Source organism: Prinia subflava, chromosome Z (genome assembly GCF_021018805.1).
Source record: "Prinia subflava isolate CZ2003 ecotype Zambia chromosome Z, Cam_Psub_1.2, whole genome shotgun sequence".
NCBI classification, from domain to species: Eukaryota; Metazoa; Chordata; class Aves; order Passeriformes; family Cisticolidae; genus Prinia; species Prinia subflava.
In genome coordinates this window covers 58,931,690-58,959,245 of record NC_086283.1, presented here as the reverse complement: position 1 = coordinate 58,959,245, position 27,556 = coordinate 58,931,690, and the positions used below count along the sequence as shown (strand labels likewise).

The 27,556-nt window shown below is 40.5% G+C and overlaps 1 protein-coding gene across 1 annotated transcript in view; it reads left to right on the top strand.

Moving 5' to 3' along the window:
- CPLX1 (complexin 1) overlaps positions 1-27,556 on the top strand; it is a 104,140-nt gene that overhangs the window by 59,997 nt on the left and 16,587 nt on the right. Inside the window, exon 3 of the mRNA XM_063422967.1 lies at positions 5,717-5,892. Coding sequence (XP_063279037.1) covers positions 5,717-5,892 — 176 coding nt within the window. The remainder of the gene's footprint in view (positions 1-5,716; positions 5,893-27,556) is intronic.

The following is a 27,556-nucleotide window of genomic DNA, read 5'->3' as shown; positions in this document are numbered from 1 at the left end:
CCTTATCAGAGATCCTCACATTAACAAAGAGACCAGAAAACAGTGTTCTCCAAGATACTATGATTTCTCAAATGAGCTCCTCAGCTGAACTTGGCATCAGTTCTTTGCTTACAAAAGGAATCACAAATCCATTTCAGTAGGTGTATTAGTTTTAGTTAATCAATAATTTGTGATGGTTCCTTTAGAGCTATTCAGTACTAATAGACAAACAGGGTTTTTGCTCATGGAAGTATCCCTTTCGAATGTTACACAATATCCTCCTGAAGGGCTCTTTCACTTTTATTGAAACTGTAGCAGCAGGAAGTCAGATGTTTTGGTTGTTTTTTCAGACATAAGCTTTATATCATGGCCTTGATGATCTTCACTGATATCAATAAAGCATACTTAGTTCTGGTTCTGAGATGATTCTGCAAAAATGAGTGACCCATTCCTGCTCCAGAACTGTACTCTGTGATTAGCTCCTTATGTTTGGATGATGTGATAAAGAGACAGCCTGTGATATCGAGACTATGAGGAATCTGTTGTCCTGTCTGTTCAATCTAAATATGGCTCAGCCACAAATAGTACTTCCAAAAAAACCCCGAAACAGCAATCTTGTAAAATTCCCTCAGCACATGCCTGTTTCAGGTAAACCTCCTGCTGTTTCCTCTGAGACTTGTGGCTGAGAGGGAGAACTTTTACACCATTCTCTGATATAAGCATACACACCTGCATGCATTTTGAAAGACAAGTTTGGGTATTACTTGTCTACAATATGGAATGAGATTTGTGCAAAGGAAAAGCTTTTGGTTTCATGTAATTATCTTACCTGAAACAATGGTGTGTGCAAATTTCCATCATTCTTTAGTCAAATAAGAAGGCCTAATATGTTCCTATTTCTCTGTAAGTCATCCTTAGCAATCCTAATCCTGTAGCTTTCCCAGCACACAACTTTGTCTGCCATATTTAGGACATTTTATTTTATCAAGTGGCAAATTCAACAGCGCTCTTGCAAGTTGATTTGTGAGTTTACATTTTCTGCATGAAAGCTGGATTGATGTCAGCCAGCTATTGAGGGGTCTGCTCATGGTTGGTGGTGCTTCTGTAACAGAGGTCTGTCAGTTAAGAATTTACTTTTCTTCAGATACAGGATATGTTTGGACATGTACTCTTCACCATTTTCCTTGCAAAATTAACTTCAGTCACTTTCAGATGTAATTCAAAACACTTGTGAGGTCTCACAGAGTCACACAGTATCTGAAGTTGTTGCTCATCTACAAGGGTTGTCTAGTCCAACTTCGTCCTCAGACAGGGTTACCTACAGCAGGTTGCTCAAGGCTGTGGCTTATGAATTTTTTAATACTGATGGGGACTCCACAGTGACTTTCTGTAACTCAATTTTTTTTCCTAATGTCTAAATTGTATTCCCTGTACTTGAGTTTGTAGACATTATCTTTTCTCCTGTCACTGGGTACCTGTCCTTCTCCCTTGTATACGTTTCATTTCATTCAGTTTTTACACATACTACTGGAATCCCTTGAACCTTCTCTCCTCCAGCCTGAGTGTCCCTGCTCTCTCAGGCTCTTCTTGTAGCAAAGATCCTTGAGTATCCTAAATGTCTTCATGGCTGTCTCACTTCTTTGCTGTCTCACTCCTGTATCTCCATCTCTCTCCTGTATCTTGAAGCCCAGAACTGGGCACATCTTTCAAATTTGGTCACAACAGGACTGAGTAGATGGGAAGGATCCTTCAGCCTCTTGACAACAGTGACTCTTCTTCAGATGCGTAATGACAATTTAACCTAGCAAAACTCACACAAATGCATATGCCATGATTTAACACCAGCCAGCAACCAAGCACCATGCAACTGCTCACTCACCCCCACCAACTAGGAAACTTGTGGGTTTGAGATAAAGGCAGCTTAACAGGGAAAGCAAAAGCCATATATGTGAGCAATGCAAACCAAGGAATTAATTCACTGGTTCCCATGGACAGGCAGGTGTTTTGCATTTCCAGGACAGCAGGGCCCCCTCATGCCTCACAATGACTTGGGAAGACAAACTAAATCTCTCAAATATTTCCTCCTTCATCCTCCTTGGACTCAGCTTTAAATACTGCTTGGAATATCCCTTTGGTCAGTTTGGGTCACCTGTCTTGGCCATGTCCCCTTCCAATTTTTCATTCACCCCCAGCTTCCTTGCTGGTGTGGCAGTATAAAAAACAGAAAAGGCCTTCTCTCTGTGTAAGCCCTGCTCAGCAGTAGCAAAAAGGTATCTATCATCACTGTATTCAGCACAAATTCAAAATGCAACCCATATGTAGTTCTCCGTGAAGAAAATCAACTCTACCTCAGCCAAAACCAGCACATCTTGTCTAAGTGAACCCATAATATTTGGCTTAACACCTGATTGCTTAGCTATTTAGCCTATATGGATTAAGGGAATTACTATTACTTTGAAATAACTGCCATGCCACTTGTTTTCACACCACTTCTGGGATAGTTTTCCATATGGAAGTTTTTATCCTTTGAGGGCAGGGCTGTTTGAGCCAGGAAGGTGACAGCTGGCACATGCTGTCCTGGAGCTTCAGCCATTCCTGTTTCCTTTCTGTAGCCTTGTCTAAAGTTCTTAGAAATAATGTTGATTGAAACTCCTTACTGATTAGTGAATAATGTGGCAGTCTCTGATTTATCTTTGTATCAAGGTATATGTAATGATCGGGGTGGGAAAGACAAAAGGACAAAACAAAGACAAATACCCCCCGGTTTATTATATGAACGGATTCAGTAAGTGTGTCCTTTTCCGTTTCCTTGGAACCTTCAAAAGTGGGCTGAAGGATAGAACAACTGCTCTTGCCTTCTGCTTGTGCCCAGAACTGAGGCACCTCAGTTGCACATAGATGAATTCTCTGGAATTATTGCTGCTGAACTGCTCAAACCAGGAGCTGTTATCCAGGGAATGTTAACAACGAAGTCTACAGTTTAGGATGAAGAACAAAGGAAATGGAAAAAAAGCTTTTCTAAAAGTAACACAAGAGTCCTTAGTTAAAATGTAGTGTAAAATGGTTCTTCTCATAATACCTTTCCTGCCAATTAGTTGAGTGATAACACAGTGTAACAGTATAGCATTTTGAACACTTAGAAGGTGACTTTGAAATCAGAGGTGAATTAAGAGAATCTGAAACTAATTCTTGTTCTTCTCAGTGTCCTGTATGCTGCATGGCTGCAGAACAAAATACCTTATGTATTTAAAAGCTTGGTCTTGTCTAAGAAATAAGAGAAAGTTATGCAATTTCACTTCTTACATGATGAGCTAAGCTGACATTATAGCTTAATCATAGCCTAGAAGTAGTGCTTAGAGGGGAGAAAAAATCTCTTTCTGCTGCTGAATTCTGTTTCCTAAGTAACTGGAGTATTATGCTGTCTGGGTAGCTCTAACTGGAGCTCTAAAAAGAGATAAACTGGATAGATTATTGAACCCAAATTAGTTTGATCATCAGTGGGGAAATCTTTAGAGGGGGACCCAGAAATTAAACGTGTTAGTGAGATTTGTGATCACTGATATTTGCTCAATAAGGCTGCTTAGAGAGGTTCCTGCAGTAGGGATGTGTGACTCAACTAGGCTGTATTTCCTTTTTGCTTGCTATGAAATTTTAGTTTACTTGCAGTTTCAGTTAGCCTTCCTTGCACTACAGGAAAGAAATCACCAGATGGTCTGGGTAAATTTTCCATCAATATGCAAGAGTTTTTGTCCTACTCTGATCCTGCAATGAAGGATGCAAAATGATAGTAGAGGAAGGCTGACAGTAGACAGGGACCATGAATATTTCAGGTGGGGTTTTTCTGGGGTCCCTAGGTGTAGTTTTGTTTTGAGCCACAGATTTCCTAACAATGGAAGTGTCAAGAGGTTTGTGATTAAGCAGCTGAATAGAGGCAGTCATGTTTACCATTGTTATTTCCCACCTGGCAAAAAAAACCCCTGATGTATTACAACCAGATCTTGTAAGGCGTAAAATTACCAGTTCCCCCATGTTTCCCTGTGGGAGATGTGAAGGGGGCATTTCTCTGTCCCATTTTGGGGAATTGGAGGGTTGTTTTTGATTCAGGGTTGCTTTCAGCTAAGGGTTCTGGGAAAACATGTAACCTGGAAATGTGGAGAGAAAAGGGATCTGCTTACTTCGTCACAAATTCCTTGGTGGTTATTAGAAGTAATAGTTGATCTGATAAGTGCCATCACGAAGGCAGTTCAGGAGGAATCATTCTGACAGGTTGCAGATGTTTCTTCCCTTAAGGATCAAGGTTTCACAATCACTATCCCAAGAACTGATGTGGAAAGCAAGAGCAATCACAGTCCTCCAGCAGTGTTGACACACTGAAGAGTAATTTATAAGGGTAATTTATAAGGGGTTGTGAGAATCTCTTTCCTTCACTTAGCCTTTGATAAAGCCAACAAACAATTACTTGGCAGGCCTTTGGTAATATCCCCTTCCAGCCCAAGCCTTTTTAAAGGCAGAAATCTTTGCTTTATGCAAAACAAGAGATGTTGAATTTGTATACTTGTGACTATGTGTAAGAACAAGGCTATCTCAGATTAGTTCAGTTAAATCTCAGCCAGCAACAAGCCAATGTGGATGTGTCCTGACTCAGCATCTAAGGACCTACAGCATTTTTCCAGGATGAAGGAACCTCTTTTAATAAAAGATGCAGAGTGCTGTCCTGCTGCAGGCAATGTCCAACACTGCCAAAGGGTATATGTCTTATCCTCATCCATGTAAGCAGGCTTGATCCTGCTGCTGTCCTCCAGTGCCCTGATGAAGCTGTATCACAGTACATGCTCTTCCCCTTTCCTCAGCAACTGCTTTTCTCCCTGTCTGGATGGTTGACAGTCATTTGCTAATAAAGATGTCTCTGAAATACAGGATAAATTGATTTATGCAGCACTTTGGGGATAAAGGGGCCTGCAGGAAACCTTCTTCTCATTTGCGTGGTTGTGCAAGGGCTTTGCAAATCAACATAAAACTGCCTCAGGATCCCATAGGCACTGAAAATTTGGGAACAATACGTATTCAGTAGTGGAACAAGACAAAGCCATCCTCCCACCTAGGTACTAAGCATTACAGGCGGTGGCATCCAAGAACTGATAGGAGACATGCAGTGATGCTGCTTCTTTCTGATCCACAGTAGAAGCCTGGAATTCATCAAATCCAGCCATTTGCTAATGCCATGTGGTCCTACCTGTCATGGGATGTGTAATTTCTGACAACAGTTAAGACTGTGATTACTCATTCTTGCAAAATTTCAAATTCCTTTCCCAGCCTTGGTGTCATTCTGTTCTGGATGTTACCTGCCTGTTACATTAAAGACCCTTCAAAAATCAATCTGCAGTCACTTGGCTGACTTGATGAAGTGAAAACATGGTGTGGATGGCAGCTTGTCCTTTTCAGGGCTGCAAACAAACTGTGCTGCTATCATGCAAATGTACAAATGTAGTCTCTTCCTTTTGCTGCTGGGCTTCTCCTGCCAGTGCCAGGTAACTTAGGTGATCAGGATAAGAGCTTTGCCCACCTCCTGCTGCGGGAGAGAGTGTGCTGCTTCCTCAGTGAAAGGAGAAACCTTTCCAGATGCAGAAGGAATGGCAGATGGTCTTGGGCGTGGGGGAGGAGAGAGCTGTTGTTCTCCTAGGAGAAGGGGTTGTCACCACACCCTTACAGGGCTGATTTTCTCCTGTGCTTTCTCTAGGGGCCACCAAAGACATGGGAAAGATGCTGGGTGGGGATGAGGAGAAAGACCCAGATGCCGCTAAGAAAGAAGAGGAACGACAGGAAGCCCTTCGGCAACAAGAGGAGGAGAGGAAAGCCAAGTATGCCAAGATGGAGGCTGAGAGAGAAGTTATGAGACAAGGGATTCGAGACAAGGTAGGCAACTGGCTGTCAACACGCGCTGGCCAACTTGTAATGCCCAGTGAAGAACACCTGTTTTCAGCTGATTTGTGACTAGTTCCCTAGGCACCTGGACAGAACCAGGTAACTACTCTGCCACACAGAACTTTATAATTTTGTGCGCTCTTCCTCAAGCCCTGTTCCTGTTTAAGCACACCTCCCACAGAGCAAAGCCCTGCAAAGTTGAAATAGAGAACGAAGGTGAGTGAGAAATCCATCTATTTTTCTCATCATCTAACTATTAAGTATTAGAGGCTTCCTTGTCCCTTTGAGTATGCTTTTCAAGCTTGCATTTGTGGTTTGTGAGAAGAATCATAATTCAGTGAGTTTCTGAGATAGGTCGCAGCTATCTTTTGTCTTGATTCCAAAGCTTTATTGTGTTGACCAGTGATATGGGGCAAATCTACTCTACTGTTAATATTTAGGCTTCTACCACTCACATGTGATTCATCTGAATGAAAGAAATATGAGCAATGGTTGGACAAGGGGTTTCTGATAAAGGCCTGTCAGGTTATTTACATCATGTGCCAAAGAAAATACCTGTGGATGAAATGAGAAAGTTTTGCTCATATAAAAGATGTTCTCCTGTGCAGTTTCTACCTCTGTGCTCTAAGAACGTGTCTTGGAACAGACATAAACAAACTATATCTGCATTGGGCCAGACTTCTGACCCAGTTCTTCTGGTTCATGATGGAAGCATAAATAGGGGTAAATTTTTCTGGTGGTATAGTGGAGCTTGAAAGGAGTTACTGAGAATTGTTCTGCAAATAAAGAAATTTGGGATTATGCTTCTAAGAAAAGAAGGGACTTGGGGCAAATTGTCTGCCTCTGACACTGTGAGAGAAAGGTATCCATATGATCATTTAAAACAGGGTACTGACTGACAGAAATGCAGAACCTTTACCTACTCAAAAAATGTTGTTTTATAATAGTAGAATCATAAAATTGTCAAGTTTGGGTTGGAAGAACCTTAAAGACCCTCTAGTTCAATCCCTCTACCATGCCAGGGACATTTTTCACTAGATCAGGCTGCTCAGAGCTCCATCCAGCCTGGCCTTTAACACTTCCAGGGACAGGGCAGCCACAGCTTCTCTGGACAACCTGTTCCAGGGCTTCACCGTGTCTGAGGAAAGAGTTTCTTCCTAATATCTAATCTAAACCCATCCTCTTCCAGTTTAAAAACATTGCCCTTCTCCTGTCACCATTTGCCTGTATAAAATGTTGCCCCGTTCTATAAGCCACCTTAAAGTGTGGAAGTTTTCAATTAAGTCTTCCTGGAGCCTTCTCTTCTCCAGGCTGAATAACTCCAGCAATAATGTACTTAATGAATATATATCTAGAGAATCTAGTATATTAATATGAGCACATCAATGTGTGCATAATATGTTTAATGTATGTTTAGAGGTAGAACAGTTTCTAAGCAATGACAAAAGCCATGAGGGAAAAAAAAAGAGTGGTACATTTCTGAGTTGCAGGCAAACGAGCTAATGCCTGGTTTTCACTGGTGACTGTCTCTTCTGAAACACTGAATTGTTACCAGATGTAGAGAGGGGTTGCCTTTTTCTTGCTGTTGGGAAAACTGCTGTAAAAACATTTAAAAACTCTGAGATATCCTCTTTTATAATTCCAAAGTGATCTCTTTCATGAGTAGGATGCATTCAGCCTGAGCTACAGCCAAAGGGGATTTCTCTATGATACTGGCAACTATCTGGACTTTGCTAAGCTGGCTGAGCACTGAGCGGCAAAGTATCTTAGAAATATACTGAATCCTTGAGCAATTTGGCAAGGAGTTGGGTCTGCAGAAAAGGAAAACAAAAATACTTGCAGGAACATTATTTGACCTCAGTCAAGGCTCTGGACTGATGTGGTGGAGTACCTTTGGGCAGGGCAGCTGGATTGTGAGCTCATTTTCCTGTGGTTTTGTTTTTCCTGGGAGTAATCCCAGATAGCAGGCATTTGAAAGATGAAGGTATTTTCTGCAGAATCAGAGAAGATGGATAAAGCTGTAGAAAGGAGCTGTAGGAAGCATGATTTCTTCTGATATTTATCAGGGGAGGGGGACAGTTTTGTTTTTTCTGTTTGTGAAGTGTGAATCAGAAGGGTCATTATGTGATTAAAGCTTTGGTAGCAGAAGAATGGTTCCATCAGTGAGCCTCAATGGCACAGCAAGAAATGCTCAGAAGTGCTTGTGCCTTTGCAGGCAATAGAGGAATGGCAAAATCTGGGTTTGAGGCTTGTTCCTGCAGGCAGCATATCACACAACAGGAGGATGTGCAGTCCCTGCTCTGAGTCCCTTCTGTCTCTGGGTGTGTGCCCCTAATTCTTCCCATATTTCTTATTGGGCCATTTGATGGTCTCAGTGATTAGGCAGTAAGATTCTCTACAGTATTTGGAATTGTCCAAAGAATCATAGAAGAGAATGAGTGGGAAGGCACCTCAAGAATCAGCAAGTTCCAGCCCCACCCTCTTGTGGTCAGGGGCACCTGCCACTAGACCAGGTTGCTCAAAGCCCCATCTAACCTGACACTGAACACCGCCAGGGAAGGGGCATCCCACAACTTCTCTGGAAAACCTGTGTCAGTGCCTCACTACCCTCACAGCACAGAATTTCTACTTTTTCTGTAGTATAAACCTGGCCTCTTTCCATGTTAAGCCATTCCCCTGTGTCCTACCATTCCAAGATAGGACATGTATATGACCCTTTCCAGCCTTCTTGTAGCTGCCTTTCAGCACAGGAAGGATGCTCTATGCATCCCTGAAGCCCTTTTACCAGGCTGAAGGACCCTAGCCATCCCAGCCTGTCTTCATGGGAGAGGTCCTTTAGCCCTTGTGTCTCCTCTTTGTGACTCTCCTCTTGACTCACTTCAGCAGGTCCATGTCCTTCTCATGTCACGGGCCCCAGAGCTGGACACAGCACTCTGTGTCCCAGGAAAACCATGGAAACTATTCAATTCCTGGTGGATATTTAAGACATGTAATTTCCTGGTTTTCCATGTCTCAAGGCAGATGATATTGGGATATACTTCTTTTAGGAATGTAGGGACATTTGGATTGCTGGCAAAAGGAACAGCCTTAAGTTAATACCTTTAGTTTTTCCAGTGAGAAAGTGTTCTCCTAAGGAACCTTCTTTTTTTTTTCTCTCTCTCTTTTTTTTTTTTTTTAATTTTTTTTAAATTTGATTGCTGAGCTTACTTTTAGCACTAAATCACCAGACAAAAAGGCAATCAGGATTTATAGCTGCAGTCCTAGATTTTTATGTCAGATAATTACGATGCAACATCATATAATTATTTAATTTTAATATTTCATTAGCATATTTCCTTATGTAACTGGTGCATAGCTCCTAAAATCCCATTTTAGGGCAGGAAAAATAGCAGAATATGACTTGGATCTGTTCTTCAGCAATATCAGATCTTTGAAACTAAACTCCCAGCTCAGGAGCACAAACTTAAACTTGATAAAACTTTGTTGATATAAAATAATTTCACACTGTTAGCTAAACTCTTCGATGTTATGCTGTGTTTCATTCTTGTATAACTTCAGATGCAGATATTGCCAAGGGCTTTAAAAATCCCTGTACAAAGTATTGAAATTTCACTGCCTGAAAATGTAATTTTGATAGTGCAGTTTTGCCTTGTGAGCAAGACATGTACAGTACATCTGTCATTAGAGACTATTGGCAACTGAAAAAAGTGTAGAAGTTGTATTGTTCGCATGCCAAAATATGAAACATCTCAAAGAAAATATTTTTCTCAGCAATGAATCACATTTCATAATTCCAAAGATAAAAATCTTACTATGAACACAAAGATTCTGTCTGCTCTCTTCCCTTTTAAATCATTGAAATTAAATTCAATAACATTGAAATGATGTAGATTTTTATCTAGCCCTTGTGCTCTAAAGAAGATTAGTCAAGATTAGTTCAGTACTGGAGCCTTAAAATAGATTTTCAGAGATCTGTAAGTATTGTGCAGATGGAGAGGTATCATTAACTAGAATCTTCTGCTTCTACAGTGGATTTTTATAATTCTGGATAAAAAGCAAAATAAAAAAACATCCTGCTTAATTTAGTTCAGTGCAGATTCTCTTTGTGCTATAGACAGAAATGTTTACAACTGGGTCACAGGCCCTCTGGCTATGAGAAGGCAAAGTACTTGGCTGTGACACTCCCAGTGTGATACTTTGCAAGGCAGGGATTATGCTGTCCCTTCCATGAAGTGAAATGGATGAGTGGGAACAGTCCTAACACACCAACAGTGAAAACTGGTAACAACTGCATTCTTTGCTGCATTAAGTCACAGTCTGTCCTGGAAGAAGAACATTGCAAGGACAACATCCTTTGGTGTTCTGCCCACATTTGATACACTGGTTATTGAGGACAGGCTGTCCAGGCAGATTTGGAAGAAAGAAGCACATTTGCCTTGTGATTCAAGAGCATTATAACTCTGCAGTTCATTTTCATAATTGTTTTCAGAGGCTTCCAAGGGGATACAGTGATTTGACCTGGACTAGACTTCTGACCTTCTGCCAGAACTTTTACCCCCAAGCAGTTTGGACAAGGATGTTCTGGCTGGCCCAGGTTGCCTCTGAGTCAGATGCTGGAGTTTCTGTTATCAAGTCTTTTTCCACAGCTTTGAGTACAGATTTTTACCATCAAACTTCTTTCCAAACAGCAGCCCTTCGCAATTTTACTAAATCATCCACTTCTCTAGCACCTCCTACATTTGGAAATACCAGACAAAATTTAATTTTCTGGTTTCTGTCTTCAAAAACATCCCCTTGTCTGTAAGGCAGTGACTGTTTTTTGTGAAAGAGTGAACCAACTTGCCCACTCCAATAAGAAGAAATACAATCACAAATTGAAAAAAAAAGATGAAATTATCTGGAAATATCCAAGTTTAGCAGTCCCTCTTGCAAATTGTTAGAGAAGTGGTGCCTTCCCAGATGTGCTTTTGAGCACAGAACAGGGATTGATGTTCCTGCCAAGGACCTCCATGTCTGTTATTAAACAAAGTCATCTTCAGGGGTATTTTAGAGAATCTGTTCCTACCTAAACTGAGAAGTTTCATCTTTGTATTTCCTTAGATGTCCCAGGATATGCACCATATTTTGGTCTTAGTGAATCCAACCAGGTAGATATATAGAATTCCATAGGTGGTCCCAATGAAAATGTGTTCCAGTCCTTACCTCTTGCAATTAAACTAACAGTAGTTCTCTTATGGAAAAACTGCCTGCATTCCTTCCTGTGCTGTAGCTGTAGGCCATTTTTTAAAATTCATAGTGGGAAGGCATCTTTAGCAAACCATTGCAGCTCTGAAGAAAATTGGCATCGTTTTCATCTGCTTCCATAACAGTTAGAGGTTCAATTATCCAGCTGAACACAGCAGGTGCTGACTACCCCACTAGTGCATTTGGGGCTCATTAGCCTGCTCCTTTGTGCAGCTCTGCCTTGCTCTGACTTGATTTCTGTGTTTTGCGCTAGTCCAAATGTGCACCAGTAGATGTCACTTTGGATACTTGCTAACGAAATCCCACTGGGTGATGCTTCTGAAGTTACTGAAATGTCTCTTGAAATGCAGTCTATTTTACTCTTACTCACTGACTAGGGTGTCCTGTACGATGATTCAGCTGAAATCCTCACTTAAACAACTCTTGTCTTGTTGGCTGACAAAACCTGTGTATATTGCTGACATGGTACTGCGAAGTTCAGTCACTCAGGACTGAGTGCAAAACAAACCCAAGCATATGGCATACAGTTATAAGTGCTGTGATTTAACTAGGAAGGGTATCTGAAAGGTGTCTCAGAGCTTTCTGGGTGTGATTTGTTGAAACTCCAAGCATTTGGCTCATGTACTTGGAAAGACACAAAATACGTACCTCAACAAATGGTAAGTGCTTTTCCAGTACCAGTGCAACTCTGCATTCACCTCTGAGATAGCATTTAGCTCTGTTTTTGGTTGTTTGATGCTTCTTTGTGACTGTAACTGAGGCTGAATCTTACTCACATCAACCAGTAAGACCCAGCAGCACTTCCCAGAGGAAGGACTTTTTCCCAAGAGATCTCCAAAATCTAATTCTTAAATGATTATTAGTTAGTTTAATTATTTCTATTATATATATGTAAATTGTACAGATTAAATAATGTATAATATAATACGGACTGTATTAAATAGTAATTATTTAATTAAAATATTGTTAATATTAATTTTAAATTACCATTATTGTGTGTGATTTACAGATGGAGAAATTTGGCAGAAATCTGCCCAAAATCATGCAGTGATTGAGTAGAAAATCACATTTCTGCTTTGAAGGCCAAGGAATCTAGTCTAACCTATGCATAAATAGGGTTTATTCTCCTCCTGAAAACATGGACACCTCCACAGGGAGCAGACAGAAAAACAAATTAAAGCCATCCTAGAGTCTGTATGACCCATGTTCCCATTGCCACTGGTCTCTGGAATTGGTTGCCATGCCCACTTCTGTCCACTTGGATTTCCTTTCGGCAATAGAGCTAGGACTACATGGACTTTTTCTTGGTTAAAACCCAACAAAGGGAAACATCAAAAAGCAGAGGAGCTTATTTGCTGCCCTGCTGCTTTGGGGGAATAAAACATTGTTTCCTTGATGGAAAAAAAAACCCAAAAAAAACAACCAAAAAACCACCAAAACCAAACTTAGTCAGGATGGTATAAAATTTGACTAAGTGGCTGGAAGAGCTCTGAGATTTTTTGAACACAGCCACTTCAAATCATTGATTCATCTTACCTTTAAAAGTAGACAGCTCTGTCCTTTGGATCCTTCTGGATCATCCTTGTGTCAGCCTCAAAATGCAGACAATTACAAGAGAGTAATTTGATCAGTACCATTGCCTCTAATAAGTACAGCTGCAGCATTTTTTTCATGTAACTTTTCCTAGCTTACAAATCAGATGCAAGGGGAAGGGCTTGCACATTTGTTGATTTTTTTTTATGACAAGCTAATTCAAGGACTGCGAAAGTCACCAAACAAGATTAAAAGGTCTGTTCCATTTTTTGCTGCAGCCACAGAGCTCCCATTAGTGCTTCAAATCAGGCAATAGCCACATTATGTCTCTTCTTTTGGCAGTTTGTTATCTGAGTCCTGAATGATCAGATAACTCACCAGGAATTAATGAGGCCAGAGGAGTTATCCTGCTTGAGACTGCAGCCTGGCACCTTCATGGCTCAGCTAATGGATGCATCATTCTTTTCTGACGAAAATCATTAGAGCCAGGCTCAGCTTTTGAAATGCTGGTGCTTCCTTAGAGCAAGATGTGACTTTGTCCTGGCATCAGCATGAAGTTCTGCATCTGTTCTGGCAGTGCTCTCAGTTACATCAGCTTGGGATTTGAGACTGTCAGAAGGGATTAGTCAGCCCATGCCTGAAAGAAGAAGGGCTGATCCGAGGCAAGGTCTGAGTTCATGCATGGGACAGGGTGGTAAAGTTTGAACCCTGCTTTCCTTGTCAGAGCTGTGTAGCCTTGCCTGCTGTGTGTCTTCATTCCCTGTAGGTGTTTGTTGCTTATGGTTGAGCTGGGAAAGGAAAGGACAGTTTGCGTGCCCCATTCATAGCGACTGGAAATTCATATGGCCTTCCTGAGGGTCTCAAGAGTTCTCTCCCTCGCTGGTGAGTTTTGAGGCAGTCATGATTAGAGCCAACTTCATCTTACCAGACTCCAATGCCAAGTGCCTTCTCTGGGGCTCCAGGACAGGTTAATCCTCTTGCTGATGCAGAAGGAAGACTGGGACCTTCCTCTGACTGTGTGAGAGTTTGGAGAAGACAGACTGGATGCTGCTAGGAGGGAAGCAGGGAATTTTGGGGAAACATTTGATTTTTCATCCTTTCCATTGTCTATGGTTTTCTAGGATTCTCTCCTTTCCCTTTAGGTACAGCCTTGAATCTTGTCTCTATGTCTGCTCCTGTTGGGAAGCAGAGACTCGGGTTATTCGTTTGAGAAGTCTTCATGGAGGAATTTCTTTTCCTTGGTTAGGATGGAGGGAGAAGAATGCAGCCTTTCAGCTCCAGGCCATCACATTCATTTTTCCCATCATTTCCTGAAACTGTTGATGTGGTCTTCACAAGAGTATCAGCCTAAACCAAGTACTGTGGAGTACATACAGTTCTTTTATGCTCTTGGTCCCAAGCCAGACCTCCCAGCAGCCCTTTAGGAATTTAGGGTCGTAACAGGGCTGCGCTTACTTTTGAAACTGGCACCATATAGTTTTGTAGGATCTCACTATTAATTTTACAGCTGCTGGATTATTTCTGTCATGCTCAGTTACAAGGAGGCAAATTCTGTCTCCTTGTTTAACAGGCTGACTATAATTTAGAGGAAGTATTCTTCAGCCAGAAAGAGAAATAGTCCAAGGCCTGATGTGAAAAAAGCCTCTGATAAATTACCCCTTGGATAGTACAGAAAGCACAGTGGGGTTTTTAGGCGTTTTTTAATCAGGACTTGCATGCCTGATTGAAAGTTTATTCCAGCTGCTGCCAAGTTGTTTTGGGGATAGAGGCATCCCAGTGTACCTTTCTTGAAAATTCCTCAACTGTTCTCTCATATTCTGAGGTTTCTGATGAATTCCTGGATGTTGACTAGTGGGTGGAGCTGAAAGTATTTCTTTCTTCTGTTTAATGAGTGACTAAGACGTTTTAGGCAGAACCTACCAATTCAAACTATAAACCTGGCCTGCAGAGGCAAAAGCAGAAAAACTGTGTTGCAGAGAAGCAGAGAATCAGCTTTAACATATCTGTGTGCTTGATACAGCTGCATATGTGGCTAGAAAATTCTCTCTTCCTACCTTCTGGTGTTGTAATCACAGCTTTCCAGACTGTAATTTGCAGGGATGATTAGGTTTGTTTAGAACGGAAGGATCTAGTAAGCTGCCTTCAATGAAGTAAGGCCAGCACCTCCAATTTCTGCAAACAATCGCTCTTTGAATGACAAGGAAGATACTTCTGCCCCTGTCCACTTTGAGTTATTTTCCAATAACTTGGGGATTTAGCTCAAATTGGGAATTCAGATTTATGGCTTAAATTTAGCTGATTTTTAATCCGGAAGTGAGGCTGCAAGTTTTAGGAGACCAGGTCTTCTGAGACAGTCTCTATCCATATCTCATTGCTAATACTACAACTCTTCTCTGCAGTGTTTTTTCTTCTGCTCAGCTCTGATATGAGAGATGAATGGAAAGTTATAAAGAACAAACAGAGAAAGAGATTTTTGAGGCATGCTTGAATCTCAACAAAGCCTTGGACATGACACAGAGCCTTCTGGAAATATGAGCGAAAAGTTCCCTGAATTCACACAGGGCCCTGTCAGTCTGATGCTACTCAACAAAAGCATTTTAGTTAACGCTTGAAAGTTTGATGGTGTCTGTAAACTAGGAAGTACATCAGCACTTCCTCCTTCCCATGTGCCATCTGCTCTTCCAGCTTTTTCAAATCTGTCCTTTCTATTACAGAGAGTTGGTTTTCATCCTAACTTTCAATAAAAAAGGCAATAACCTGTATGTGGTCCTGAAAGAGTCTCTCAGTCTTGATGTGTGCTTTTGCTCTTCATTTGTTTTTTTTCCTTCCCTTAAGAAAGAAGATGGGTTCCAGAGGAGGAATTGAGCACCACAGGTTGAGCTGAGAGCTGCAAAGGGACTTTATTTAAGCTGTTGCTGGAGGAATGTGATTTGGACAGTGAGGATGCTGTACATCTCTCTACAGATGCTTGAAAAATGATCACAGCATCCCAAAACAATGGTTTTAAATATGGGGTTAGTGTAAAAATATATATTATATTTTTTACAGGCTGTTGCAAAGGAAAGCGATGTGCTGTTGTCAAATTTCAGTACATGGTGAAAATATTCTTTCCTCCTTCAAGACGTTTGCTAGGAAAGAGCGATCTACAAACAGAAAGAAATGGAAAAGCACTGATCCTCCTTTGGATGAACGTCCACTTTTCTGTCATTCAGACTGCGTGCCTGGCAAGTGGTTTAAGGCAACTTGGTGGTGTCATATGCTTTAGGTGTAGATTTGGAGGTGGATAGAGGTGGGAGGTGCTTCAGGGCTTCCCTCTGAGGCCTATGTGAGTGTGTAAAGTAAGAAGCTAGCAAGCTATGCCCAGAGATAAGGATATCCCTGTTCCTGCAGGCCATCAAACTCTGTGAGGGAAGGAAAAGGAATCTAACTGGTTCAGGACTACTCTGAAGGCTCTTTTCGCTGGCAGGTGTGTGCAGTCCCTTGTTTAAGCTTCGATTTTCTCAGAGATTTAGCACTTGACCTTGTTTGACAGGCTCTGTGAGTGTCAAGGAGAAAGGCCCGTCACACTACTCAAAGTCTGCCTCTCATTCTGACAAGTCACACTGGAGCCTGTGTAAAAGGCATTTTGTATCCTCTGGGCCCTTCCAGAAACTGAAGTCACAGGTCTGATCAGCAATAATTTTTACAACAATCTGTGAGTGAATTTGGCTGGCAGAAGCCGTCATGGTGATAGGGCAAAAGAAATCACAGATTATGAGACAACTCAACAGACCAACATTTGTATTGATTTTTCTCTTCTGCCTTCTGGCTGTTCACTTGTGCAGTTCAAATAAAACGGTCAGTTCATGTTTCCAGCTCTGCTTCTGATCTCTTCTTGGCTCACTAATGCAAAATCAGATTTCTAAACCAACAAGATTGTGTTCCTTTTCTTCTACGTGCTGGTTCTGGGTTGCCAACAGGCAGCTTGTCTCTGAAAAATACGGCTATTTCTCAAGGGCAAACCTGGGAGTTCTGAATACTGAGAGCACTTACAGGGGCATCAGGAAAGGGACAGAAGGCCTGCCATTCTGCCTGCCAGGGAGGACATTCTGCCCTCCCACACCGTGTAACTGGGAACTGACCTGTCTAAACTCTTTGTCTCTGTTCAGTTTAATGATCAATGAATGCATGTATGTTAGATGTGCCCCATAACAGGTAACAAGAGCAAATATCCAACAGTAACACAGAGTTTGAACTTGCTAAAACAAATTAAATCTGCTTAAGGCAATTATGAAACTATACCTTTGATAAAACTTCTTCAGTGAAAGGTTTTAAGCTCAGTGACATTATTTTTTAAGAAGTCTCTTCACCTGGGCAGTTTTGAGGCAACTTGTTTTTCAGTCCTGGTGCTTTAGGCACCCCTTGTGTTTTTCCTATATTATTGAGGCAGATAAAACCAGTATTTGAAGTCCTGGTAGGAGACAATAGTGTGAAGCTCCTCCTTGTCTAATTCTACAACGTGTATCTTGGCAAGTGTCTTAACAACACAGGAGTGCAAATAAGAGCACTGGCATATCCACAATAGCTCCATGAAAGACTGTCTTTGATTTGTCATCTGCTTTTAGTAAGGATTTCCAGGAAAAAAAATGTATACCTCAAGTTTAGTGAAGTCATTTATTTGGCTGTCATGGACTGTTTAGTTCTGGACAGTAGTTCAGAAATAAATTTGAATTTTTGGTTGAAAATCTAAATGTAAAAATTCTTCAGTTCCACCCAAATCTGGTGTGATATGGAGCTGAGAAATCAGCTATTGATTTACAGAGGATGGAGGTAGTTGAGACCACTGCAGGTGCTTTGTCTGTCCTGATAGCACCAAACACCATGAAATCCATTCTGTTACCTCACCCTGCAAACTTTCAGCAAAAAATGTAACTCTACCTTTTTTAGGAGAATTTCTTGACATTTGCTCAGTGATGACTCAGAAGCAATGTGGTAAGCTCTGCACAGTTGTGCACATACAGCTTAGCACACAGTTCTGACAAAAAAATCCAAAATAAAAAGTTCAAAGCTTAACACTAGGTAAGTACAGCTTTGGAGGAGTTTGGTAAAAGCCCCATAGGACAAAACTATGGCACTCTCTACTGCAGTTATCTTACAGCAGCATTGCACAGTGCCTGTTTGCCAAGTCTTCTGTAATAAGAGCATCATGATTGTGCAGTAAGTAAGTTGCCTAAAAGATACTAAAAATGTCACAGCTCCTTTAATTAAAATCAAACCTGAAAGCTCTGAAGTGTTGGCTAAGTGGAATAAAGGTTATTAAAGCACCTGGATCTCTCTAGGGGATGCCAGGTCTCCCTGGCTTTGCTGTTCTCAAGGGCACAGTGAACAACATCACAATATGAATGAAATATCAAGCTGGAAGCTGCACAACACAATGCCTGTGAAATAGACTAATTTATAAGTTGGTGCAGAACTAACAAAAGGATATGTTAGACTGCTTTATCATGGTTTTGCTAACAGAATGCAAAACTGTTGTCACAAGACTAATTAAAAGGGTAGTCTGTGCACTTTCTAGCAATTGTGCTATTTAATGCAGCTCAGCTCCTTTAAAAACCTCCAGTCTTGCCTGCAGTATGATCCTAGTCACAGTGGCTAAAAATTCTGATGGTTTCTGGTTTACAAAAGTAGAAATTTAAAAGCAAGAACCTCATTTGTAGTTATGGATAGTGCTTGTGAAAATCCAGGAATTACATCAGCTTTATAATCTGAGAATTGAAGTAAGTTCTACACCAGTAAGCAGCCTCAGGCTTCCCAAAACAGAATGGTGGCTGTGACGGGGTGAAAGGTGAAGTAACATATGTCACGTTCACCTCCAGTGTAGCTTGGAGAAGAAGATCCCTGGGAGTGTTAAACAAACATGTTGATGTGGCAGCTGGGGATATGGTTTAGAGGTAAACACAGTGGTGCTAGATAAATGGTTGGACTCTTGATCTGGAAGATCTTTTTCTTAATGAATCCATGATTCTGTGATCTCAGACTGGCTTCTGTTCCCTTCTCTTGTCTGAGATAAGACTATGAGATGGCTGATGTGGTCTCCTCAGTCCTTCAGGGGAAGGGCAGCTTGTGCTTTGTGCCAAGGTTCCTAATGTCTTGTGGGCACAGCTAGAGAGCTGGGAAAAGTGATAGGAAAAGCAGATGTAGAGATGGGGTGTGGTGTGGTCTAGGTACACGACAGGGCTTTTGCCAGAGATTAGTGATTTCTTCCATCCTACTTGAACCACTGATTTATGATGCTGCGGGTCCTTCTCTGGCTCTTTTATTCAGCTGGTTGCCTTGAGCTGAGGGGCAGAACATTTTAGGAAGCTGATACTGCAGCTAAGAGATGAATACCATGATGGAGAAGTGTTATTAATCATTCTACGAAGAGTATTATCCTAATAATGACAGCAGAACCTAAATCTGTCATGCTTCCTATCCCTCGTGCTACACCACTCATTTAAGAAGACATCCCACTGTGGAAACCATCACAGAGCGTAGCAAGAACAGGTACAAGCTTCTTTTGAGTCTGTGACCCTTATCACATTTGGATTCCACACCACCCCCAGAGCAGGAAAAACATAATAAAGAATGCCAATTAATTCAAAGTCACAGTAGGTTGCTGATTATAAGCTTAAACAGGATAATAAATGCATGGATGTTTTTCCACTTAGAAAAACCAGCCCAAAATGTTATCTGCAATTCATAGTAATTGACAATTTTATTTATAATTTTATTTAGAAACTGCAGAAAAATATCGTATAGATTTAACTTGTTTGAAGGCAGATTTATAGATCAGTACATGAACATTTGTATTGGTATGCTGATCCAAATATTTTTTGTCTTTTCCACTGGAAGGCTGTTTTTTTCTGTCTGCTGAATATATAAGAACTGCTTGTGCTCTTATTCTTTGCTTTGAACCAGCATATTCCTTGGGAAAAAGTGCAGGGTTGTTTTGCCATATACATTGCATGCTGTGCAAAGGAGGAAGCTTTGCAATGCTTTCTGTGTGAAGAGTTAAATGTGTTTTTTTGGTGTGTGTTCATGGGATGGCTTTCTGTGGTTTTTATGACACAAGGTGTCAGTCTTTCTGCTCCATGATTGCTTTTCACACAGCGTGTAGGTGATTTTACTTTTTTGAAACGATAAATGTCAATGGATAACAAAATATCACAATCTGATATTATACATACTATATTATCACATGATTGGAGGTGTTCTCTATATATTAAAAAGAGTTGCCAACGTTTTCTCTGTCCTCCAACTGTTTAAGTCCTGATGAATTTTGTTTTACTTGTGTCAATAACTCATGGAAGAAACTTCGATGTATGTGCACATGTGGTAGATCTCTGCCACTTGTTCCAGAAGCCATTTGGGCAGCTGCCAGTCACAGGGAAATTCTATCCTAAAGCCTGATCTGGACAGAAAAGTAGGAATCCATCTCAATCCTTAAGGGTGGATTAATTTCAGATTCAACTGATTATGGACTGAATATGTTTGCAAGGCTAAGTTTAAATATTCTGTTGGGTGGCCTTAGAAAGTTCAAAGCAATAATGGGCTAAATGAGCTAGAACATCACATTTAACTAGGAAAACATAATTAATAATTTGAAACTGTTGAAGAAATTTTTTCATGTGCATGCCCACATTATACAAAAACCCTGGCAGTCTTGGAGGGAAAAAAATCAGTATTGAATACAGTATTAAATAGCAAATACACTGGAATGAAGAAAATGTGAAAGAATAATACCATCAAGATTATTATTGTTAAAATGTACCAGAATTTGTAATCAAAGAATAAGAGAAGAAGCAGAAATCTAGAACTGGCAGAATTAAAGACAGTAAGATGTTTGTTTAAAAAAAAATCCCAGTCCCCAAAAATAATAGTTCAAATAATATTAATTGGCTATTAAATAAATAGCAACAATTGTTAATAATACTTGAAGTTTTTTCCAGGTACAGAAGACACAAAAAATGCATGTGAGATGAAAATTTTAAAAAGTTATTCACAGCCAAAGGTGATGCAAGATAACAGCACTGAAGTGAAAGGAGGAAACTTGGATGACTAAGACTGCAGATATTTGACATCAGGCCAGCAGGGTGGGTACATCAGGAACAGAAATAAAAATACATAGAGCCAGTAAGCCTGCTTTTGATGATATGGGATTGGAAGAATTGATCCTTGTGTGAGGTTAGACATTCGGTTCACACTATAATAGGACATTCTTAGGCTTGCTGTATTATCTCTTCTGAATTGTTAGCCTGGAATACTTATTAAAGGAATAAAGGTTTTGCCACCAGAATCCTTGTCAAATAGGTAGCTTTTAAGTCTTGTGGGTGATTAGTCCTTGTCCCTAGACATAATGAATGTTTTTATTAAGAAGACAGACAGTTGTGTATAGAAAGAACAGAAAATCTGTTTTCTCTTCTGCAGGACAGATTAGGAGCTATTACATCCCATGAAAAATTCATCTGAATCATCATGTGACATAACAATAGCTGTGGATTTCATTTCAGCCATCAAGCCTGTGGTTCAGTGGTGGAAATAATGGCAGATCCAATTCCTTCAAAAGATGCTTTACTGAGAACCATTATTGAATCTCATTAAAATTATATATTATTTTTAAAAGAAAGAAAAAGGGTAAAAAGGCATTTAATGATAAAAATGTTTCCTACAGTTGGAAATTGCTTTTTATTGTCTTAGAAAAATAAAGGTAAGAATGAAACACTTAATTATGTTTTGGATAATGTTAGGATAGGAGACCAGCTCTGCTTGCTAATGACTTCTCTTCATTTAGCTACCCCATAGCCATTGATGCTTTCAACCAGAACTGAATCACCGTCCTTTCTGAAATATGAATGGGTTTCAGGTTGCCTTTCATCTTTCCTGGTATGAGTACTTGCAGCTTCATTGGACTAAATTCTTTGCCTGTCCCAGAGGAGCAGGGAGGTGCAGGATGAATTTTAGACAAATTTAAACTGACTGCTTAAAGTGTGTCTCCACTCTGTTCAAAGGAGATCCTTTTCCAAAGCAAAATCACTGTTCAGCAAAAAGAATGTATGCAGTGGGTAGCTCTGAAAGTTCCATCAACCCTTGCCAGAGAAGAAAATTTTGCTGAAAACACTGATGTTAAAGACCCTTGAGCAAAACACATCACTTTGAAAGATATTTGATCTGGCAAGAGAAGAACCAAATGCTTGTGGCATGGTGATGCATCCCTGTCTCAGGAAATGGTTTTCTGTAAGTAAAAAGTGGTTTACTGAAGTAGCTCTTCAAATAAGGACTTGTTGACAGCAAGTAGAAAGATCAGTGTAAGTGGAACGCCTTGATTTTACTAAAACATATCAATTCAGTCTCAGAGGGAGAAAAAAAATCAAACACAGAAAGTTGTTTTTTAAAACAGCAAAAGTTTGAGGATTTTTTTTAAGCCAAAGGTAAAGCAAAAGTACCATTGACTTCTCTGGTGTTAGGGAATGTAAAAAATTTGTTTATAAGGAGCTCAGGATAGCTGAGAGAAAACAAAAAACATGGAGGCAAAATGAGTTAAGTGATGTCATCAGGATGATGCAGCAATTTAGTGGCAAAGCTGGAAAAACTCCATGTTCCTTGAACACCTATGCCTGTTTAACTGTATGGCTTTACATCATGAGTCAGTAATCCCACTGATTTCCACTACTGTGAGAAGAGAAGGAATCTGATTGAGACACTGTTGATGTGGTGTGGAGAAAGACAAAATGCACTCATGTGTAGTAGATCTAAGGTACAGACTAGGCCAAACAGACTGCCTTGTGCACATGCTCTGAAGAGATTAGCAGAGTAATATTTGTAAAAATTATTCAACTGAACAGAGATGAGAAGAATAAATAGGAGAGTCCCAAGGCTGATCCCTGCGCAGAGAAATCACTGAGAGACTTTAATTAATTTTAATTGGAATGAATTGATCCTTTTTTGAGCATTAAGTTAGCTTGAAACCACAGCTGAAAATGCAATCTTATATTAAGAAATGTATTTAGAAATGAAAGTTTATATGAATATCAGAGGACACAAAATAAAAAAATAAAATAGGGCCCCAGTGTCTTCAATATTTATAAAATGTAAATTGGTAAAGCATGTGGATGGAGTAACCTCAAAAAAGAGTAAGCATAGTAATTAGAAATAAATACATCTGGAAAATTAGAAAGTAATTTCTGACGTTTGTCCTCAGACCAGTATTAAGTAAGTTCAGTGAAGTCTTACTATGACAATACTTAATTATAAAGAACACTGTGGTAAATGTATAGGATAGAGTTTATGATTATTTGGTATGTATTAAGTGAAATGGCAAAAGCTTTTTTTTTTTTTTCTCTTTCTAATTATATGCTTCGACAACATAGCAAAGAGATGATGGGTTTCTGTGCTTTTTTTACCAATTGTAAATTCCCAGTATTCGTGACATGCAAACGCTGGAAAACTATTTCAGTTTTGCCTAGAAAAGAGACAGAAAAGACAAATGAGGACTTGGAAAGAACTGATTTCACTAAATATTTAAGAATCACTTGATTTTTTAAAAAGATTTAACAATTCAAAATACACAGACTGGGAAGACTGTGCACCAAGGCGTTTCTCTATATCCCAACTCTGCACTAAAGCTTAGGGTGAGAGAAACCAATTAGAAGGCGTGCCCTCCAGAACCCAGTCTTTGCTAGAACTCAGATTTCCATGTGGCTGTACAGTTAACTCTGTGAATATATCTTTGAATAAATGTAATGAACTATTAACAGACTATCTAACTGTGCTACATTTGGTTGAATAACAACCTTTTTAGTGAACAAGTGTTCCTTCAGATTAAACAGTGCTCACATCCACCCACAACACTCACTCTCTTTCCTGCTCCCTGAAATTTAATCTTAATGCATTAGTTCAGTCTCTAGCTGTTGTTGAAAGAGCACCTGAGGGGTGATGCTGCAAAATGAAAGCTCAGAAGAATTTATTCAGAATTGCACCAATCTCAGCCAGTTCTCAGAGATGCCCAGTTAGAGTGGGATTTGGCAAGTCACCCTAGCAGGTCATCATCATCAGAGGAGGAAGGAAATAAGGCTTTGCAGACCTTATGAAATCCCTATCACAGTTTCAGGTGTGTTGCAGTGGTTCTGCGTGCAGGTTGCATCTGTTTTCAAGCTTCATATCTGAAGTCTTTAAATGGAATTGAAAAAGAGATCTATAACAGGATTTTTAAAAAATTGCATCCATTCATAGAGAAGAGATAAATTTGACAACCCAAATGCAAGCTTGGTTTCATGATGTTCCTAAAGTGCCGGTGGCTGAAAGTAGTTGCTGCCAGAGGCAGAATCATTTAATATTACCCTAATTCTTGCAATCCTCTTCAGAGCAGCAAATTCCGGCCATCTAACTGGGCCCTTGTTATAACATAGTGTTTGCAGTTTTCCTGTGCCATTGCATTCCTGCTACACATTTTCAGCTGTGGTGGGTTTTTTTCTCCTTTCTTTTCCTTCTAAGTCCAGACAATGATTTATCTCTACTGCATATAAAGAAACAAGTAAGTCTGGGCTGTTAACACTGCTGACTGTGTCTCGCCCCCCCTCCACTTTTGGTGGGCACAGAAATCACTCTACCACAAATCCATATTTTCTACTTCAAATTTCCTGCTTATTCATCCTGAATCTAAGGAATATATCTGAGTCTTATGTCATACTGTAAGGTAGAAAGGAGAGAACCTGAATGGGGTCCATTGTTCAAACCACAGCACAACTGCTCTGCTTAAAGCCCAGTAGAAGACCATGCTATGATTTTAATCTTCTGCAGTGAAGGAAACAATTGCCAAGGGAGTGCCAGAACTGGAAAGAACTTGGGATGATGAGACAGAGCTATAAAATTTAATGTAATGTCTGGAAGACAAAGTCACTGTAGTCTTCTAGATAGTACATACCAGACAAATGCAAAGGGGATAATATTTTTACACAGCATTATGCTTTTTCTGCACTTGACTCTGACAACTATGGACCTTCACACACTCTGCTGAAGATTCCTTTCTTTTTCAGTCTTATCCCCCCTCTGCTGCAAGAAACATACATGGTGTTCAGTTTCACAGATTGTCCCAACACACAGCTACTGGCATAATTTCTTCAGATTGTCATAAGGAGGCACCTAATGAAACCTCATTCTTGGAGCAGTATCTTAATTCTCATCAGAAACTGAAATTTTTCTCCAAAACTCTGACTAGCCAATGAAATTTAAATATCCTGCAGCCATGCAAAGCTTAAGACCCCCTAACTCCTTTGAAGAAGACAGTCTGCGAGGGCCTCAGATTGTTGGAGAGCAGTGGTGGTAGGCCAAAACCCAAAGAGAAGAGCTGCTGGAAGATGACTCTTACTGCACTGTGGCTGAGGATGTGCAGAGTAAAACATTCCAGGCTCATTCCTTGACCTTTTCCTGAAAGGAATTATACATCTTAGCAGCATCACTGAAACAGGCCCTCAGATTACAGGGGGAAACAGGGATAGTTAGTGAGGTGGGAGATCAAGATTTGACATTGCTAGAGCTCATCTGTTCCTACTGTACCTGCTGAAATTATAATTTTGGGCAGGTAGTGAATATTATCATCCTGACTGGAAACCCATTAACTCTGTGGAAGGTCTTTCATATTAGTCATTAGAGCTAGTGACACTGATCTTTGGTCTGCTCAAAGTGATAGGCATGACATTTAAATAGAGCTAAGTGTCTGATATGCAACAAAAAGGTCTTGTAAGGAAATGAGATTTACAGGACGTCTACCTCACCGCTATTGCCAGCTTTCATTAGCTGAACCCAAATTTTTGGTTGTGTCCATTTCTGTTGAAGGAATGGATTATCCCTAAAAGATGGGGAGGGGTGAGCGAGACAGTGGAAGAAGAATCTCAATTCTTTCTAGTTGTAGTGAATCAGTCAGAATGAGAATGGGTATTTAAGTATCTGTTTTTTTAAAAATTAAAGGACTTGACAATGGGCACCTACAGAGATCAGAGTGAGAAAGAGATGAATTCAGGTGAGGAGAAAGGTTTGGGAATATTTGGGATCGTTATAGGGATCACCGGGTTCATCAATGAGTTTGCCTACCAACTTTTAGCAATCAAAGTGTTTATTGTCTCCACCTGCGCTGACAGTCATTTCTTCTTTGGTACTCAGTAGGTAGAAGTGCATACCTAAGAGCATGATGTCCCAGGTGCACACCTTGGGACACGCATGGGATGCACTGCTGCCCACAGTGTATGCCTCTCCCCATTGAATAGAAGGGCTTAGAACAGATGCTCAACATGTACCTATCTAACTATTAAGCAAGCACTCACTCCTCATCTTCTATTGACAGATTCATTGCAAAGCCCTTGTGCAGAGGAGTGCCCAGCATGGAAGAACATTATGCTGAATAGGCAGCTTAGTTAACCTTAGTCATGGCCTTAAACTGGTTTGCGGTCTGTCTGTCTGGAGATGGAGATGGCTGTGTCTGGCAAAAGGCAGCCCCTGAATTCTTGTCACAGAGGCCACCCCTGCTGTCAGCACCTGGACATATGACCCAGTGCTGTGTCGCTTCCCTGACTTTGTCTCTTCTGCTGTAGAAATACCCTGCATTTCTAAGGTAGGGTTCAGAGGGTAATTATTCTAGTGTCTGGAGTTTTGCTATTTGTTTTAAATACACTTTTCAGATGATATCAAAGCAGGAAAAGCCACAGGGCAAAGTGGAAAAATATTGTTAATGTCTCCTAATTAAAGTCATTGAAGCAAATCATCTTTCTGCTTCTATTGTCTGCAGTGATTCTGTCTCTCCTCGAGTATGAGGCGGCACCTTCTTCTCCTGGGAGCCACACAGTTGCTCTGATAAAGGCTGATGAAGTTAGTTCCCCAGAAAAGTCATTTTCCAAACACAAGGCTGAATAACCAGACAAATAATATTTTCACACAGCATTACTGAAAAGTAACACTGAGTCCTCAGGCTTGCAGGGCTGCACTGGGAAGCAGGTGAGAGATAGAATATTGATGGGCAGTCTAGAGAGCAAGCAGGTGCTTTTAGAGCCAGCTATGATCGTGCTTTGTCATTGAGTTGTGCTTGTTTTCAGACAATCAGAGGCTGTGTCTCTCTTAAGACTTACGCTTTTTTCCTCCTGACACCTAAGAGGGAGGGGATAGTTTCTTTCTGTGGTGAGAATGAAGAGCAGGAACTGGGGCTGAGGAACCTGCCACATTGGGAAAGTGACAGGCAAGCTGTTACCCGTAAGGATGCCAAGAATGCATGAATATATAAATAAAAGGGAGATTTTCTATCAGTAAAGAGATGCACACCATGTTTCCCACTCTTCTTTAAAGTACTCCAGAATTAGAAGCTTGTGCCCAACTTAAAAATCTGCACACGTTTTTTGCCAATGTGCAAGCTTCCTACCCTCCTACACTCTACAAATCTCTTTGACAAAAATCCTGCAGATGGTGGATTTCCAGCCTTGAAGCACATAAGATCAAGAACAATAAGTGCCTGAAGTCACACAAATGTCAGCGTTTGCTAAGCAAGATCTGAAAGGTAATCACAGAGTATATACTTGCTTGACCTGTTGTCATGGTGCATGAAACAACATCTCTTTTCATTCCAGCAGCCCAGCCAGCTCAGACACAGAGAAATGTTTCTACTTTTCCTATTTGTTCTGCCCAGGCTCTAGTCTGAGCTGAGCTTATTGGTGGCTTCTCTGTTCTGCACACATAGAGTCCTTCCTTTCAGGTGCTACTCAGAGGCCACAGTGCTCCTTCTCTCAGTACCAGAGTTCCTAGGTTTGTCATTGAGTTTGTGCTAGCTTATTCTGTGTGTACTTGCATGGTAGTAATTTTTAAAGAACTTTACGATTAG